The sequence below is a fragment of the Lycium ferocissimum genome, chromosome 5 (assembly GCF_029784015.1).
Source record: "Lycium ferocissimum isolate CSIRO_LF1 chromosome 5, AGI_CSIRO_Lferr_CH_V1, whole genome shotgun sequence".
NCBI classification, from domain to species: Eukaryota; Viridiplantae; Streptophyta; class Magnoliopsida; order Solanales; family Solanaceae; genus Lycium; species Lycium ferocissimum.
This window is the reverse complement of record NC_081346.1, coordinates 75357053-75375929: the sequence shown is the minus strand read 5'-3', so window position 1 is coordinate 75375929 and position 18877 is coordinate 75357053. Positions and strand designations below refer to the sequence as shown.

The 18877-nt window shown below is 35.1% G+C and overlaps 2 protein-coding genes across 2 annotated transcripts; both read left to right on the top strand.

Moving 5' to 3' along the window:
* Positions 1-371: 371 nt before the first annotated feature.
* On the top strand, positions 372-4667 carry LOC132058046 (putative FBD-associated F-box protein At3g50710). The gene is made up of 2 exons (XM_059450613.1): positions 372-381; positions 3199-4667. Exons 1-2 carry the CDS (start codon positions 372-374, stop codon positions 4653-4655), a joined length of 1467 nt encoding a protein of 488 aa, XP_059306596.1. The 3' UTR covers positions 4656-4667.
* A 3998-nt stretch (positions 4668-8665) lies between these two features.
* Positions 8666-18580, top strand: LOC132058045 (ABC transporter B family member 29, chloroplastic). Its single transcript, XM_059450612.1, has 11 exons — positions 8666-9602; positions 11296-11519; positions 12532-12618; positions 12713-12820; positions 13171-13437; positions 14171-14344; positions 14935-15151; positions 15272-15357; positions 16669-16856; positions 17414-17543; positions 18461-18580. Exons 1-11 carry the CDS (start codon positions 9197-9199, stop codon positions 18578-18580), a joined length of 2007 nt encoding a protein of 668 aa, XP_059306595.1. The 5' UTR covers positions 8666-9196.
* The last annotated feature ends 297 nt before the right edge of the window (positions 18581-18877 follow it).

Genomic DNA, 18877 nt, shown 5'->3' with positions numbered 1-18877 from the left:
CTTATGGCAATATCTTGCCTTCAAAATCCTACCTTAAGGCAGGATTTTAACTTCAAGCCAAAATTCTGAAAAATATGCCTTGCGAATTTTTTTTTTTTTTTTTTACTGAGCTGGGATTCGAATCCTTAACCTCGGGGTATTAGGCGAAGGACAAAAATAAAGACCTCCCCAAAGGAAGGCCAATCCGCTCAAAAAATGTTTTCTTTAGGCCTCATAATATTTAGGCCCAAAATTACTAAGTACTAATTTTATAAGGTATATATAATGGGAATTTTACATAAATGACTATACTTTGGGGGTTTAAATTTTGACATAGCTACAGTTTTAATATTTACATGGCATAGCTATTGTTTTTCTGCTGTATTCAAAAAATGGCTCGCTGTATTCATAAAACAAATTTACCTATTCATGGCAATAAATTTTTTTTCAAAAATTAGTCATGTGTATTCAACTCGGTTGTATTCACGCCAATTGTATTCCTTACGCAAAAAATTTTTTATATTCACTTTATTTGAAAATGTAGCTATAAGTTGTATTTAATATATTATAATTAGTTATGAGATGTAATTATTTTAAACTATAGCTACTAAATATAAATATATAATGCCATGTATATATATATATAATCTATTACGTAGGTATTTATTAATTTTTATTTTTAATATTTTAAAATCATTCTTTCACATATTATATTAATATTTAATAAATTTAATTCTCTCTCGTTAATTCTTATAACCTATTTTAATTTTGCCCTTCAGATCTTGGAAAATGTTTTCCTCCAAATAAGTGAAAATGTTCTCCATCAATTTTTATGGAAAACATTTTCCGGATTAACAAAAACATATCAATGTATTCCCCAACCACCCCGCATGCCCCACCCCAAACTCCACCCCTGCACCAACAAAACCCAACCCACCCCTCCCTACCCACCACCCCAAACCATACCCCACCCTACCACACCCTAAAAACCCCCACCTTCCATCACCCACCCAACCCAAACCCTACCCTACCTTCCACCCACCCCCCACCCCTCCCTCCTCGATTTTTTTTTTTTTATATATATTTTATTTTACTTTTATAAATTTTTAGAAGAAATGAAAAATTCTTACCCCCCTCTTCCCCCACCACTCACCCCCACCCCAACCTCCAATTATTTTTTTTTAAGAAAAATATTTTTTTATTTTTTTCTGTTTTTTCACACCCCTCCCCCTCCCAAAAAAAGTTTTTTAATTTTTCTTTTTGGATTTTTCCACCACCTAGCCCCCGACCCCACTATCCTCCCAAAAAAAAGTCGTTTTAAAAAAAATTAAGAGATTTTTTACACCACCCACCCCCCCCCCCCCCACCCTCCAAAAAATTTTAATTTTAATTTTAAAAAAGTTTTTTTTTTTTTTGGTTTTTTTGCCCAACCCTACTCCCACCACCCTCCAAAAAATATTAATTTTCATTTTTTAACTTCATAGTGATTTTGCTTTGAACATATGCAGATTCTCTTAAAATGACATTTTTCAAATTGCGTACCAAATACAAGAAAATGAATAAGAAAACTAATTATTTTCTTGGAAAACATTTTCCATGAAAAAACATTTTCCTTCATACCAAAACTGAGGACCAAAACTGTTAATTGCATACATAAGAGACTATTTTGAAATTTGAACCAACCTTATGTTAATAAGGGACCATTTTTGTCATTTCTCTTGTTTTGGCTTCCAAATCCTACTGATTAATCTTTTTGACATAAGGTAACCTCACTACTCATTGAAAAATCAGTCTTTTTCTGCTTTTTAATGGTTAATAAAATGAAAGATTTGATGGAAAAATCATCAAAAAACCCCAAGTTATTAGCTTGATGGAAGTATACGCGGGGCATTTTGGACTTAACTTGTAATATAGTTAGTTTAAAGAATTTTTACACTATTCATGTAATCTAACCTATTATAGCAAGTTACATGTGTTATTATAAACTAGGGTGAAATCGAACTTTGTTTTAAAAATCAAATTCTCCCTTCAACTACGAACAATAGACATTCTCTTCCCCCAACCCCCCCCCCCCCCCCCCCCACACACACACACACTACCCACAAACCCCTTTTTTATCCTATGCAATGACTATTGCACCCTTATTTTTTTCAATTCTCTATTTATGTAACACATTTATATTATATATATATATATAAAATTAATCTAGATTTTTATAGATTCTTATTTAAATTCATTAACATTATAAGTAGAATAATACTTTTATGAATATGTAACAAAATCTAATGCTATTTTTTATTGTTATTTCAATATTATATGCAGTAAGTATGTATATATGTATGTGCATGCATGTATGTATATTTGAGTTTCACTTCTCTCTTATTGTCTATTGCTTGTATAATTAAAAAAGTTTTAGTTGTCACTAATGGAATATTTCTTAAATTATAATAAAGTTCATTTACAATATAAATAAATTATTTTAAAAATTGCCTCTACTTTTTCATTGTTTTTGCATTACCTGCATAGAAATATATTTATGAAGTTATTATGACATGTTATTTTCACTTGTATAATAAATAAATATTAAAATTTTGATTATTCTAATAAAATTAGTTTTTTATTTATTCTGCTAATTTACTTTATTATAGAACATCATTAACTTATATACTCAATTAGTATTTCTTACTTTTTTCTTCGAAGGTAATATTTATTTTTTATTAGAAATTTGTTACATAAGTTAAAAAATCATGATTTTAAAGAAGTAAAAAAAAAAAAAAGATAAAAGTTGATAATGTAAGAGTAAAATAAGCATTTTAAAAAAGTCAATTAAAATAAAGGGAGAGAATGTTTATTGTTTAAAATGCCTATGGAGTTTGATTTTTAAAGTTGGGGATCGTAAATGATTTTCAGCCTTATAAACTATGACATATAGGATCTTTTAGACGACCAATTGAGGCCTACTTTTGTTAACTTTGGTAAAAACAGGTGTATAATATGCCCCAACTTGTAACACAGAGGATAAACTTAGCTGATAAAAGAAAATAGATGTGTAATTTTTGAGCCTTTTCCCTATATAATTTGGTACACCCTTGCACTCTATCGCTATCATTCTCTGTAAAACTGGCGGCATGTTGTTCCAAAACCAGACTGATAAATCTTCCTAAGTAAGGTTATCTCACTATTCATTAAAATTCAGTCTTGTTTCCTGCTTTTTAATAGTTCAAAAAATTGAAGATTTGATGGAAAAATCATCAAAGAACCCCAAGTTATTAGCTGAATCCATTAACAGTTCAAGTGAAGGTATTGATAGAATAAGCTACGTGCCTGATGATATACTTCACAATATACTTTCATCTCTTTACATTTTTGATGTGGTTAAGTTAGGGATTTTGTCAAAAAGATGGAACTATATATGGAGGACAATGCCTTACTTGCATTTCGATATTATTCGCTTTGGTAATGAACGGATTAATCGGCCTTGGGACTGGGAAATGGTTAAGACATTCAATGATTTTATCCATTGGGTCTTCATTTCCCAATGCGCGAATAATCTTGTTTGCTTTAAGCTCTATTGTGGCAATCTTTTTGATGAGGGAGCTATTTTCCGTTGGGTTCGTGTGGCAATAAGGCGAAATGTTCAAGAACTTGTGTTAAGTTTTGGTCCTACTGAGCCATTTGAGTTGCCATATTGTGTTGCGACTAGTGAATCTTTACGAGTTTTGAAATTACAGCTTAATGGGGCCATACTGAAGGTGCCTAATCATATGGGATTTTCCCAGCTCAAATTGCTTCATCTTGTGGGAGTTGAGTTATCAAACGAGCATTTGACCAGTTGCTTGTTCTCAAAATGTCCTGTCCTAGAAAAATTGATACTGGGAGATTGTACTTTTGGAACAATGACTGTGCTTGATATTGCTTCGACGTCTCTGATTTATGTGTCTCTACTAAACTATGCTAACTATGCAGAAAGTTACAGCAATTGCAACATCAAGATTTCTTGCCCGAATCTCAAGGTCCTGAAATATGGTGCTCCAATGGCAAAGAATATAATTATAGAGAGTCTCTTCTCTATAGAAGTTGTTAACCTCTTCTTTTTTGATGCACATGGTCTAATAAAAGAAATTGGCATGTGCGTGCTTAAGATGATCAAGAATGTCCCTTCTACATCAGCTTTGAAATTATGCATGGCTTCCGTTTCCGGTCTGTATAATGTAACACATGGACTAAGAAACTTCCCGGTCACATTTTATAAGCTCAAGTCCTTAAAATTGAAAGTGGCAATTGATGATATTTGCATGGAAGTCATGATGCTATTGCTCAAGCATTCTCCTAATTTAGAGGTTCTTAGTTTGTTTTCCGATGAGATTGATGGCTGGGATGAAAACTGGAAGCTGCACGAACCTAGTGAAAGCTTTATGTGCTTGGAATCTCATCTAAAATCGATTAAGTTGGCTGGTTTCAAATACGATGACAATGAGATGGAGCTACTAAGGTTTTTCCTGAAGAATGCACATGTATTAGAAAAACTAATTATTGTTTGGGATGACCCCGCTGACATATCAGAAGAGGCATCAGAGGAGGTTTTGAAGTTTCCTAGAACTTCTTCACATGTTGTTGCGACATTTCTTGATGTCAACTCCAAATCAAGATCTCGTTACCGCTACAATGTAGTCTAAAAGTGGTTTTGATTGTTAGAAGCTATATATTGCTCTGGCTCTTTAAAAATACCGCGAGGTGTGTGTCGGATCCTCCTAAAGCAATACATTTTTGGAGGATCCGACACGGGTGCGGCAATATTTTTGGAGGGTCCGAGCAACATAGGTTAGAACTATCCTTGATGAGATTTTTTTGCTCAAAAATCCCTTTGTCAGAACTAGACCGTAATGAGCAAGCACATGGCGCCTGAAGTTTTATGAATTTCTATTACTATTTTGCCTTTCAAAAAGAACGGAAATTTCAGCTGGACATCCCTCGATGAAGCATGTTTGACTCAGGACAACCTCAACAGAAGATGCATTCAATTTGTCAGAAGGTGTTACATGTGTCTTCAAAATTCAGAAAGTATCCATATTTGTTGACCTTTGAAACATGTTCATTTCTACTTTGGACTCAGCTGGGTCTTGCCACACACAATTGAAGATGGCATATGAAGCTGGTTTTTATGGAGAGTTGATAAAGCCATCACGAAGATTTGGATTGATGATCATGCAGCTATCTTTTGGTGTTTTTGAAAAAAAGGAACTGCTGACATTTTGATGAAATTTCAACTCCAAGCCACTCCCTAAGAGCTAGATGTTTGCTAAACTTATTTAGTTAGAGTAATAGCAGTGATCAATTTTTGGATTTTGTTAGCTCCCTAATCCTACTCGGTTTCTTCTCTTGTAGAGGAGCTAGCACAACCTCTTTTGTAATTTCTGCATTTTCTTGATGCCTTTTTAATGAAACTTTTACTTCATCAAAATCACAGGAAAATATTTTCACTTTGGTCAAAATATCTACGTTAAGAATATTCTAAATGAGATGATTGGTTTGTGTCCGCTTGATGGAAGTACAAATGGGCTATTTTGGATTTAACTTGTAATGTAGATAGTTTAAAGAATTTTTACACTATTGGAGTAATCTTAACCTATTATAGCAGATTATATGTTTTAATTTAGTTCCACTTATATAAACTAGGGGAAAACGCTATCGAGCTATCTGAATTGGCTCATCCATGCCACTTGTTAATAGTTAGATTCATTTATGTCATCGCCGTAACACATTTGGTTCATTCGTGCCACTAACCACTAAGGGAGTCCTACTACTATCAGATTTTGTCACGTGACATTATCTAAACCTTTCATTACTTTGTAACTCCCGCACCTTTTTATGAGGGGCATATATGAACCATTTCGTTAAGTCTAATGACATGTGAGCCTTTTCTCAATCCCTTATAATACATGACTCTCTCGGGAGCAGCTCAAGATTATCGGTGGCCTAAAGCCAAATCTTGATGAGTGTCCATACATTTTTATTTGAAGTTTGTTTTCCTAACTTTTTGCGATTCAAAGTTATAAATACTTTTTTTATAATCGATTTATTCAAAGATACTCAAATTATTACTTTAAAAATAATAATTCATAAACCATTACTATTGAAAAATGGGGTCCCTAAAATTTTGGAGGCCTAAAGCCATTGCTTTGGCTGTTTTACCCTTCAGCCGGCATTGGGTTCTCTTGGGTAATAATATTAATTTATGTTATTTTTCTGTTTATCATTGATGTATGACATTCAACTTTTTAGAATCATATTCCTATATAAACATCCATATTTTCTAACTTTATGTAATAAAAAACTTATGACGACAAGTTTGTCCCTTATATAATAACATTATTATTTTACATGAAAAAAATTATACTCTCTTATTTAATTAGATTATGAATCTAATCTTATTCTACATCATTCGCAATTTACACGTACTTTATGGCTCTTTAAAAAGATTTTAAAAAAACACATAAAATTTACTTAAAGAAAAAAAAAAAAAAAGAATAGACAGGTTCGAAAGAAAGTACACTGATGAGGTGTATTTGGGTGTGGAAGTATATATAAGTGTGTGAATTACAAGTATGTATGTCTTTTCATGGTAAAATTTGAGTATTTTAAGGGACCGTGAAAAGACTCAAATATGCCACTGAACTTAACGAAATGGCTCACATATGTCACTCGTAAAAAGGGATGAATGGGGTGGGAGGTGGTAATTAATGAAGGGTTTAGATAATGTCACGTGACTAAATCTGATAATAGTAGGATCCGTTAGTGATTAGTGATATGAATGAACCAAATATGTCACGAAGATGGTATAAATGAACCCAATTATTAACGAATGACATGAATGAATCATTTCAGATAATTCGATAGCATATTTGAGTTTTTAAATGATCTAATAGTGTGAAAAGTCCTTTACACCAGCCGTGTATAGAAACGTGAAGCCCGTGAGGACTGCTTCGTCCTCTTACATCAACTTTTTTCTCCCAAATAGTAGGACTGAGAAAATGACCAAAGTATAAAATATAACTTACACCCCTAGTGGCTAATGGTTGGGATAGAAGTGACCAGAGCATAAATAAAGCTGTTTTATGAGTGTAAATATAGTACCTACAACTGAAAAAAAAAAAAAAAAAAAAAGGATTATCGAGTGGATTCATTAATTTGCATTTTTCTTTTTATCAACTTAAGCGATTGTCGTGAACAATTTATGGAATAATTGGATTTCGCTTCACCATCCCGTAAGTTACAAGCTAAACATAACAATGAAAAATTAGTCTGGTATTTCGACCACACACGACTTCGAGAGTCATAATAATATTACTGAGGAATATTTTATCGAATATTTTTGCTTCTTACTTCGATCAATCAACAATATTTTGCTATGACCTTCCGAATATCTGTTTCATGTAGCATGGCAAGAAAATTTTAAATCGTTCATACGGACCCTCAGTTAAAATTAGTCTGTTTCTTTAAATGATTAATTAGGAATAAATAATGACTAATTGGATTCTAACAATGCAATGGAAACACAAACGCCTGATAGTTCAGGTAGGAAACTCACAAACTTAAAATGTATTTTTGACCAAAAGATATCTAAAATTATTCACCGTCCACCTTTTGGTCCAAAAACACACAATTTTAATGTGTTGGCATCTTTTTACTGGGCCACATGACTCTTTGGGTCAAAAACACACATAGGGGTGGGGTGTTGGGGGCGGGGGGTTGGGGTGGAGGGGGGAGGTCGAGTTTGGTTTGTGGGTGTGGTCGGAGTGCGGGGTGGGGGAACATGCCGGGTTGGGTTAGGAAATGCATTGGTGTGTTTATATTACTATGGAAAATGTTTTTTCCCTCAAATTTTTATGAAAAATATTTTCTCCTATTTTGAGGAAAATAAAAAAATATTTTCCAAGATCTTAAGTGCAACCAAACAAGAGAAAATAGGAAAACATTTTCTTGGGGAGCAACTGCCACTTAATAAGGGGAGCAACTGCCACGTAAGCGCGCAAATTACCTTCTACTAATTGTGTAGTTTACAATGGAAAATGTTTCTAATTCACCTGAAACAGCCGTATCGCGCCCCTTCACGTCCCATCACCACCACAAACTCACCGTCCCCTGCCAATTAACCAAACCAATTACTAATATCATCCTTAATTCCCCTATTTCCACCTCCGCCTTAACAACCAAATCATCATCCACACATCTTTATATAAAACATAAAATTGGGCTTCCTATAAAAATTGTAATTTAAAATGGTGAAAGTAATTTCATAATCTTTAATATAAATTTTTGCTCAGTTATTATAATTAAGAGCACTTGTCTTGAATGTTAAATGGAGGGTAAAACTTCTCCATTTGGAATATTTAAGGCTTCAAGCTTAAAATTGACCCCCTTTTTTTCTTTCTTATTTTGAAGGTACCGTTAGTAGAAAGGATATTTTAAAGCTATTTGGCTAGTTGGTGCCTGCAGGGGCATGTTTTAGCCAAACAACATAATAGCCGGGAATAAAGTTGATTTATTTCAAATAATTCAGGGAGATTTTTAATCATTTTCGCTTAAAAACATGAATCTTAAGGGCTAATTATTATTTGATTATATTTATATGTGTAAATTATACGTATAAATATAATTTCTGTAAAATTGTTCCTAAATTGAGAAAATTCTCGTCTGTTGATTAAATTTTGGAAAAACAAATTAATCACACTCAAGTGTTACACCAATCAAATAAATACGAGATATATTTTTATAATTTAATTATGATTAAGTTATACTACTTTTATAAGTAACTTTTGTGTTTAAATTAAAATTATTTAAAGATATAAACATGATGGAATGCATATATAGACACTTAAATTTAACATTTATAATGGATCAAACACTATAACTTTTAAAAGGATTATTATCTAGATCCCACAACTCATTTTTATAATGTGAGTTGAAATAATAATACCTTCAAAATTTATGTATCACGTAAGTATCAAGTGTCTACTAGACATAATGGTGATAAGTTGAGGTATCCAGATATGCATTTTTAAAATTGAAACAATTAGTTGCCAATTGAGAAAATTAAGATGTCTAAATATATATTCTCAAAAGTTAGAGTGCTTAGTTGTCAATTGAAAAACTTAAGGTGTCTATCCATATATTATAGCGGCGAATTACCTTCCAACTGTTAAATTTCCACCGGAAAATGTCTCTAATTCATCCAAAACCACCGTGTCACCGCCATTCGCCGCCCTATCGCCACCACAAACTCACCGTCCCGTGCCACGTCACCAAACCAATAAAATCATCATCCACACGCGCCACCTTAACAATAAAATCATCATCCACTTTATCCACACGCGCCGACTTAACTTTATCCGCACGCGCCGCCGCCACGAACTCCGGCAACAAATTGATATCTCCGTTGACCTCTTTGACTCCACTTAAACCATATCTCCTCTCAGAATGGCAACCAATTCTATACGGATGGCTATGTAGTGCAATTTCCGTTTACTCTCTCAGTAAAATTGTTCCTAAATTGGGAAAATTCTCGTCTCTAATGAATCCTTTGGATATTGTGAAGCTCAGACAAGAGTGTTTGGTTTTAGGAGGTTCGTCTTTCGTTAAACTCCTTGTACTTACTCTAATTTATGTGACGTTTTTCGCTTTTCGAGTTAATTTGATGTTTGGTAAAACTTCTAAAATCAGTTTATTTTGAAGAGAGCTGCTAAACGGGCAATTTGCAGGATTGCTCTTCGCTGGGGTGGTCTTTAATTTTTGTCCCTCAAAATGGTGGTCTTTAACTTTTGGCCTTCAGGCAGAATTTCATTGTTGCGGGCCTTAAAGGCAGAATTTGCATATGTTTTTTTTTTTATTGAGCTGGGATTCGAACCTACAACCTGAGGGTATTAGGCGAAGGGCAAAACTTAAAGACCACCAATTTGAATGACAAAAATTAAAGACCACCCCAAATGAAGGACAATCCGTGCAAAAAAAAAGTATCAGCACCGCGTGGGAAACAACAAAAATAGACCCTTGTAGAAAAAAAGAGTGAAAGTAGAATAGACAACAAGAAACTTAATTGTGCATACAGGCATGCCAAACTACCACACCAATTTGGCCACACCTATGAAAAGACCATCATAACCTTTACATGTACAATTTTGAATTAATATGAACTTTAGAAGGGAAGGATATTAAGTATAAATTATTAAATTTGTCTTAGATACCCATGCAAATTTACTGTGCTACCCTCATTTGGGTCATTGTGACCAACATCGGTGTGGCAGAAAGACCTTTCCGTTATTTTGAAATGTGTTCTTTTCAAAAAGTACTTTTGGTGGAAAAGCAGTTTGTGTTTTTAGTTTTTAAATTGGGAAAATTCTCGCTTTTAATGAATCCATTGGATGCTGTGAAGCTCAAAGAAGAGTGTTTGGTTTTAGGAGGTTTGTTTTCGTTTTACTCGATGGTACTTATTCATTTTTTGGTCAAATTACGCTCTACGAGGGTATTTGGAATTGGATTGGCTTATTTTAAGTGCTTTTTGGCTTTTAAGTTCGTTTTCTACTTTTTGTATACTTAAGAGTGTTTTTTAGGCCAAAAAGTACAAAAATAAGATAAAAGTCGAAAGTTGGATATTCCCAACTTATGGCTTTTAGCTTATATAAGCTATTCTTAAAAAGCCAATCCAAACATTCTCTATGTCTACTTGGAAAAAATATTTACGTGCTTTAGCCCTTATTTTGAATTTGTTAGCCGGTTTAGCCCATATTTTTGTATAAATACCTTTTATACGGGGCTAATACATTATGTATAATGCTTTCCCCAGATGTAATGTTGTATAATATTGTATAAACTGAAAATATGGCTACGTGGCATAATATTTTATGTTGGGCTGTATACTATTGATAATTTCCCTTCGTTTTTTGCTTCTATATATTGATAACTCGGAAAAGGGCCAAAAATGCTCCTAACGTATCGAAAATGTTTCATAAATACCCTCCGTTTTACCATCCATGTGTAATATTTATAATATTAATTATAAATATTAAGTAGGCGTTTGTCCATAGAAACCAAATATTTTTCACTTTACTTGGAAATTTTGAACTTGGAGTTAGAAGATAGAGTTGTGTTTAGTTATAGTTTTTGCAAAGAATATTTGGTTGTTTTGATGTACTGAAATTGAAAAAAAGTGAAAGCCAGGTTTTAGGTGTTCATGGCCAAAATTTTCAAATAAAGTGGAAAAAAGAATTCAGAAAAAAGTGAATAATACTCATGGCCAAAGGGGCCCTTAATTATCTGCAGGTTTGTTTTTCGTTCGACTCGTTGGGAATTATCTGCAGCAAGTGTTTCTATGGGAAGCTGCGTTGAATTGTGTCTACAAGATGAGGGTTCGTGTTTTCCGTAAGGTTCTGCAGAGAGATTTAGGGTATTTTGAGGGAGAAAGTGGGATCGCTGCTGGAGATGTTGCGTATAGGATTACTGCTGAAGCTTCTGATGTTGCTGATACTGTTTATTCTCTCTTGAATGTGAGTTGAACTGTGTGAACTGCATTATTATCTAAAAAGTTTGCATTCTCAAAGTTGGAGTGTTTAGTTGGCAATTGAGGCCAAGTTAAGGTGTCTGTCTATGTATTGTGCCTATAACTTATAAGGGGACACTTATATGATTTGTTGTGCTTGCGACCACCCTCTCACGATTACTCCCTTGGATCAAGCGTGTGAGCTATTTGTTTTGATGGGTGGTATCATACATAGGATTTGAACCTGTCTTTGAACCCATTGACCACTAGAATAGACTAGACCTTTCCTTATTCAAGAGGATTCAACACTTTATATATAACCAAAAAGTCGTTTTTGCCGTATTTGCCTGGTATAATTTTCCTGCGAAGTGGATTCAATTGAACCCCATTGCTTGAACCTAGCTTCGTGGTGGCCATGAGATTTATACCCTGATAAATATTTATATTTTGCAAATGTCCTTCATTGTAGTCTGATTCCTTTTGTTGGACTAAGCACATAGAAATATTTTCTTATTCCTGGATCAAGCATGTGAAATATTTGTTGCGATGGGTGGCATGTCATAGATAGGATTTGAACCTGTGACCAAAAGCATTATCTGAATTCCATGAACCACTACACTAGACTAGAATCTTTAACAGCTTATATATAACCCAAAAAAATTGTTTCCCCCCTATTTACATTGTATAATATTCTAGCAAAAGGTATTCAAGTGAACTCCCTCTGTTGACCCTAGCTTTGCCCCTGGTGGCCATGAGATCTAAACTTGGATATTTATTTATGTTTGCAAATGTCCCTTACTTGTGGTGTGATTCTTTTTGTTGGACTAAGCACATATAAAGATTTTCTTTTGATGAGTGTTCATTGGACTCAAGACTTGTGAGTGCTATTCGTACCATGTTGCACGATATGAATTATTTCATGAAAATTTTAAGTTGTTAGAGAATGAACACTTTTAATTTTATGTCTTCAACAAACCCCATCACTTATCTTTCTAAATCTTATGCTTTGTTATTTACAGACGATTGTACCAAGTAGTCTTCAATTATCAGCAATGGCAATTCAGATGTTGGTCATCAACCCTGTTCTATCATTACTTTCCGCCTTGGTGACAAAAGATGCATTAGTTCTTTCCTTCTATTATTATGAATTATTTGAACGTCTGATGAGTTTATATTGAAACTTGACGGGTGTTATTTAAGGTGATTCCATTGATGGGTTTTGTGATTGGTTACTTGGGTGAAAAACTTCGTGATGTATCGAACGAGGCACATCTTGCTGTCGCTTCTCTCTCTTCCTATCTGAACGAGGTAAGTGTTTTTGGTTATGATTTCATTTTCTCAAGCATATGTATGAATCTATCAACTGGCTGTGATCCAAAACTAGTTGGTTTGTCCATATGAATTCTGTGTATCCATTGTGTTATTCGTGGCCATTTCATCCCAATATGAAAGTTTTCATCAAAGCGCAATAGCTTCTTAGTGGTATACCTTTGCTTTCCAAAATGTAGGTATGCTCAGGGGCATTCCAACACAGAGAGAAAACTTTTTCCGCCTTCTCCCCCTTTTTCCAACTTCTTTTGTTCTATGTTATAGTCTTCCTTATATACAAAGAATCAAGCTTTCGACGCCTACTGAAGGCAAATTACTTCTCATTACAGATCCTCCCGTCAATTCTTTTTGTGAAGGTAAACAATGCCGAGTCCTGTGAAAGCAAGAAGTTCCAGTCACTTGCTTTTGCTGACCTATCTGCGACTATGGGAAAGAAGAAGTTGAAGGCTTTTATTCCTCAGTTGATTCAGGCATTATATTTTGGTGTCTTATTCACATTTAGCGCTGGCACGCTGCTATTTTCAAAAGGTTCATTTGATGGCTCTGCCATGGTTTCTTTTGTAACGTCCCTGGTTCTGTTGATCTCCCCTATCCAGGTAATGCTTCAACTATTGGAAGGATTATGTTTCTGTAAGTTCATTTGTTTGGAATTCTGATTTGTCTCCGATCTTTGGAATAAGATAATTAGTCCATGCACTTAGTCTTAAAAAAGTAAAAATATCCCATGTACATAACTCACTCCTAACTAATACTTTTCCTGATTAACTTCGACAAATTTCAAGAATTCAAATTTGAAGTTGATATGATGTTTTTCGCTTAAACCAACTGTTAAATGACTAGTCAAATTGGCTAAAAGACAAAGGAAGCAAGGACCAATTAGTTAAAATTATCCACATTTTAGAATAAATATAGAGAATTTTATGTGGGAGTCTAGGACCCCGTACAATTGCTTCTTTTTTTGGGGCATTGGGATGATAATCAAACAGCACAACATTCAAATAGAATTAACCATAAGATAACTTTACCTTATGAATTGTTGATTTATAAGTACCAAAGTATACAGGTACTGAACTAAACGATGTAGAACAAAGTTAGTTAGGAGGTCGTCTTCGCATCAGAAGACATCCATTAGAATCTTTGAATTATGCTGTGAATAAGTTAAAGCTTTCCCTGAAGAGAAGAAGCTTTTCTCGAGAGTGAGGCTTCATAAATTTGATTAGCTTCATAAATTTGATTAACTTCTCTATCCCATTTAAATTGGAAGTGACTTTACCTTTATGTTTCACTTTCTTCTTTTGACTGTCTGTTGCTGTTCTACTACTTATTCAGCTAGACTTCTCTCATGCTGCTTCATGTTGTTATAATGGCTCAGCATGTGGAGCAATCTTAGCTTTCAATCTGAATCTAAGAGTTGCGCAGGATGTGGGAAAAGCATACAACGAATTAAAACAAGGAGAGCCAGCAATTCAGCGCTTATTTAATTTGACAAGGTTTGAACCTGAGGTAAATATATAACTTGTTTATTTCTAAGGAAATGCTCGTGATTTCTTTTCCTAGGTGTGATGGTCCTACGCTAGCTATGACTTTGATAATGGCATGTAGGATGGGGAGCAGCAGAATTAGAATTAGGTTTCCTCCTTAAGTTAGGAGACAGAATAACTTATCCTTGTACCTTGGACCTCTGAAACAAGAAAATACACGCTGTCAGATTTAAGAGTTAAATACTTACAACTGCTACCGTTGATGTGATTATTGCAAGCCAGATAATCTTCATCTTTTACTCATATTATGCATTAATTGCTGAAATAAAAAAATTGCTCTCCAATGGCCACCAAATCAATTCTATCTATTTTTCATTCTCTTAGAATTTGAAAACTCCTACTTATTAGGTGGTTGTTTTACACTTTGCTTCTTTCATCCTCTACTTTGTATGATGACTGATCTTTCCTAACATAAAATTTCTTAGTTCTTTCACTGTAGGTTACTTTTATATTGAACATCCTTGCAATTAGTATTGGTATTATAACTTTTAGAATCACGCATTTGAGTGTGCCTGAATATCTACTAAATATCTACTATGTATAAATGTACAGGAAATTGTGAACCCAGATGCTGTTGACTTAGATTGTGTTGCTGGAGAAGTAAAATTCTCTAATGTCTCTTTTAGATATGGAGACAATGGACCTCTTGTATTGAAAAACATGGACATGCATATTAAATCGGGAGAAATAGTTGCCCTGTGTGGACCATCAGGAGGAGGGAAAACGACTCTTGTAAAACTCCTCCTTCGCTTATATGATCCTTTACAAGGTCAGCAGTTTTGTCATCACAACAACACAGTCTGGAATTCTCTTTAGCACCTGATCCTCAATGATGAATACAAAAGTCATCCCTGCTGTAGCATGACAAGGTTTACTTCCTCACTGACAGGCTCCATTCTGATTGATGGTTTGGATATTAGAGGCATACGAATCGAGAGTTTGAGGAGAAATATTGGTCTGGTCTCTCAAGATACAGTAAGTCCAAGCCTCTTTCCCTCTTCACAACCATGATATGATGAGTTCTTTTAATTATTTCCACATATTGCTAATCCTTTATTTGTGGTTAGTTGCTATAGTGTTCAAGACTTTTGATGCTTACATTTCACTGTTGAATAGCAGATGGAGTAGTGTTAAATTCTCTTCATTTTCTTTTGATAATGTGCAATTATATTTGGTGGAGTAGGGGGTTGGGAATGGAGATTCATTAGCTGGTACTAGTTTAAAAACCCGATTTCTTAGCTTGATCCTCCTGTTTCATTCCATATTGTTGAGCTTTTCACCTATAAAAAACTGCCATGTTGTGGAGAACTAAGCTACATGGTTTTTCCCCAGAATCACCTGGCAGTACTGGGGTAAGCAGATGATTGATATCCTCGTTGTGGATGGCAAGAATTGGAGACTCGAATTTGTTGTTAGAGACAATAGAGGTTCGATGATCAGGTTGTTGCTAAAACTGAGGTTTTTACACTGCAAGGATCTAGCCAAAGGAAAGGAATTTTAGACAAGTCGTCTAAAGATTCTCCGAAGAAACAGTTCTCCGTGGCTTGTTGAACCGAAGTTGAATTATATACTGGAAACTTTTCAAATGAGGGGATTGTTTCCTCTTCTTAGCTTTGGTCCTTGATTTTGCTCTAATATTGTTTCCATGTTTTCTTCTTTGTATCCAGAAACATTAAGAAAATTTTATAAGCAAAGGTACTACGGTGTTAGAAGAGTGGTTCTGATTGATATGCAGCCAAAGTTGCAGTTCCAGATCTTAAACTCCCCCCCCCCCCCCCCCCCCCCCCCTTTTTTTTTTTTTTTTTTTTTTTTCGTTTTTTGGTTCTTGCCTTCTGTGTGTTTCAGTGTGATTCAAGGATCAGCTACTTATTAGCCAACTAGGCATAGCTCGAGAAGCTGGCTTACAAAGTGCTTTCAGGTTTCTAAGGCATTCACAGATGGATGTTTCTTTGGAACTAATCGGCATTGCCTAGGATTACCTATGTTTCCTATGATTTCAAATTTTTACATTTCAGTTTAAAATACCCGGCCCTGATGGTGCGTCGATATTGCTTTATCTAGAAGTTAGTTGAAACATTTAATTCGTTAAAAGTAGACTCTATAGAAAAGAGCTTGCATCTTGTTGAACCAACTGCCTGCTTTTCACACTTTTGGGCTGATACTCTGTATAATCTAGAGCTAACTCCTATTGTAAACAATACCTTTAATTCCATGCTAGCAAGGTCAGCTAAAGTGGGAAAGAGGACTGCACGGCTGAATTGTTTTCTACTTTTTTCTTAATTTTAGACATTATTTTCTGGAACTGTTGCCGAGAACATTGGATATCGGGATCGAATGACTGGTATTGATATGGAGAGAGTGAAGCTTGCTGCGAGAACTGCAAGTGCAGAAGAATTTATTGAAGCGCTTCCTCTTAGTTATGAGACAAATGTTGGACCTAGGGGCTCGATTTTCAGTGGAGGGCAGAAGCAAAGGTATGATACTTTTCCTACCAATACACTTTGATTTTCTGAATTTTTTTATACAGCTCTCTCATGCGCAATCAACCAGTAGTTTGCTTTACATTGTTAGAAAAACTTTCCCCTCTCGAGAGATTACTAGTCAAATGAAGGGAGTAATAAGAAAGTTCTGTCAATCCAAAAATGATAGAAAGAGAATTAGATCTATCTCGACAAGTCCGTGATTCTCGGGTTTGACTGTAGGTCTTTCTCTACAATTGATTTTTCTCCACAAGTTAATGTTTTCCAAATTCATTTTGGATCCCCTTTTTGGTACTTGAGCTTCTTGGTTTTCATCAATTTTAGTGGACCATTCTTGTGGATCCTGGCTGTGTTTGAATTCAGCCTCTAATTAGATCTTTAAGGAAGGATTCTTTATTTTCTCAAGGGATAGGTCTTTAGGCAATGCTATAGAACCTGAGATCTAATGCTCCCTCTTACCGAAAGACTTACTGCAATTGCAAATATAGGGTTTGTAAAAGCTGAGTGGATCTAGGAAATTCTCTCATTCCTTTTTATCGTTTTCATCTCAGAATAGCTATTGCTCGGGCACTCTATCAGAATCCGTCTATTCTGATTTTGGATGAAGCTACTTCAGCATTAGACAGCAAGTCCGAGCTGTTGGTGAGACAAGCTCTGCAGCGCCTGATGCAAAATCGTACTGTAAGTAAAAGAAGCTTCTATAGTTTTGTTTACAGTTCAGTACCATGGCTTCTCAACCTCTCCTCTGTCCCTCGTCGTAATTATTTCACAAGACAAGTTCAGGTCCTCTCTGTTAACAATGATAAAGCTTATGGACTAGAAATATATACAAAAACACGAATACCTATTTTGGTAAAGCATGTTCCTCTCACACTAGATGAGTGATGAAGACATAGGTTAACAGTCTCCACAAGATAGAGAACCTTGCAATACAGCTGGAAGTGGTATAAATGGCTTTTAATTCCTCCTTTCTGTATAATTTTGTGAGCGTTAATAAACGTTCCTTCCCTTTACTCCCAAACAAGGAAACTAGATCTTCCCTCTCCTCTTTCCACTAGGCCAAACCTAGAGTGAATTCCCAATTGTCCTTTACTAGTCAGCCAGTTCTCAGCTGACTGCTGATGGAGTTGGATACTGTAGCTCCACTTGTAGCATTTACTTATGGGCTTCAACTGCTTGAGTTCTTGGCACGCTAGATAGCTTGAGATTTGAGAATGCTACCTCCACCAAGAGCCTGTAATTCGGGTGTGACCTAGTGATCAATGAAGTGGGAGGACAACCAATGAGGTTTCTGGTTCAAATCCCAGCGGAGTGAAAAAAACATTAGGTGATTTCTTCCCATCGGCCTATGCCTTGGTGGATAGAGTTGCGCAGTACCTGTGTTGATTGGAGGTAGCAGTTACACTGGTGTTGTTACATACGTGCACGGGATGTGAGAAATTGACTTTGTTGGCAATAGAACAGTCTTAAGCCATTTTGATTTGAAGTTCGCTAAATAATAGTAACACATTTTATTGCCAAGAATAATTGATGATACCCTTCACAACATGTCTTTTCTTCGGGACAGTTCTAATTGTTGTGTAAATCTTTACATGCAGGTACTAGTAATTGCGCACCGCTTGGAAACGGTTCTAATGGCTGAACGAGTTTTCCTTTTACAGGATGGCTACTTGCGGGAGGTTCCTCGCTCCTCTCTTTTGGATGGTCAAAAAATATGATGTTTATCTGAAGCTGAAGGTCTGCTTCTTGGAAATGAATATACACTGGTTGCTGAAGTATGGAAGTGTCCTACACCTTCCTTATTCTTTCAATGTAAGCAGCTCGTTGCATCGAATGTCCACTTTCTTGGCTACATCCACGAGCTTCATAAACCACCAACTACTAACCTCGCCTGTTTGAGTTCATAGAGCGATATATTTGATAGTCTGTAAGGAGCTATTTGTGCCACATTTGCTCAAGTGGATACTAAAGAAGTTTAGTGCTTCTACATATATTATTTGTTTCTAGTTTATTTC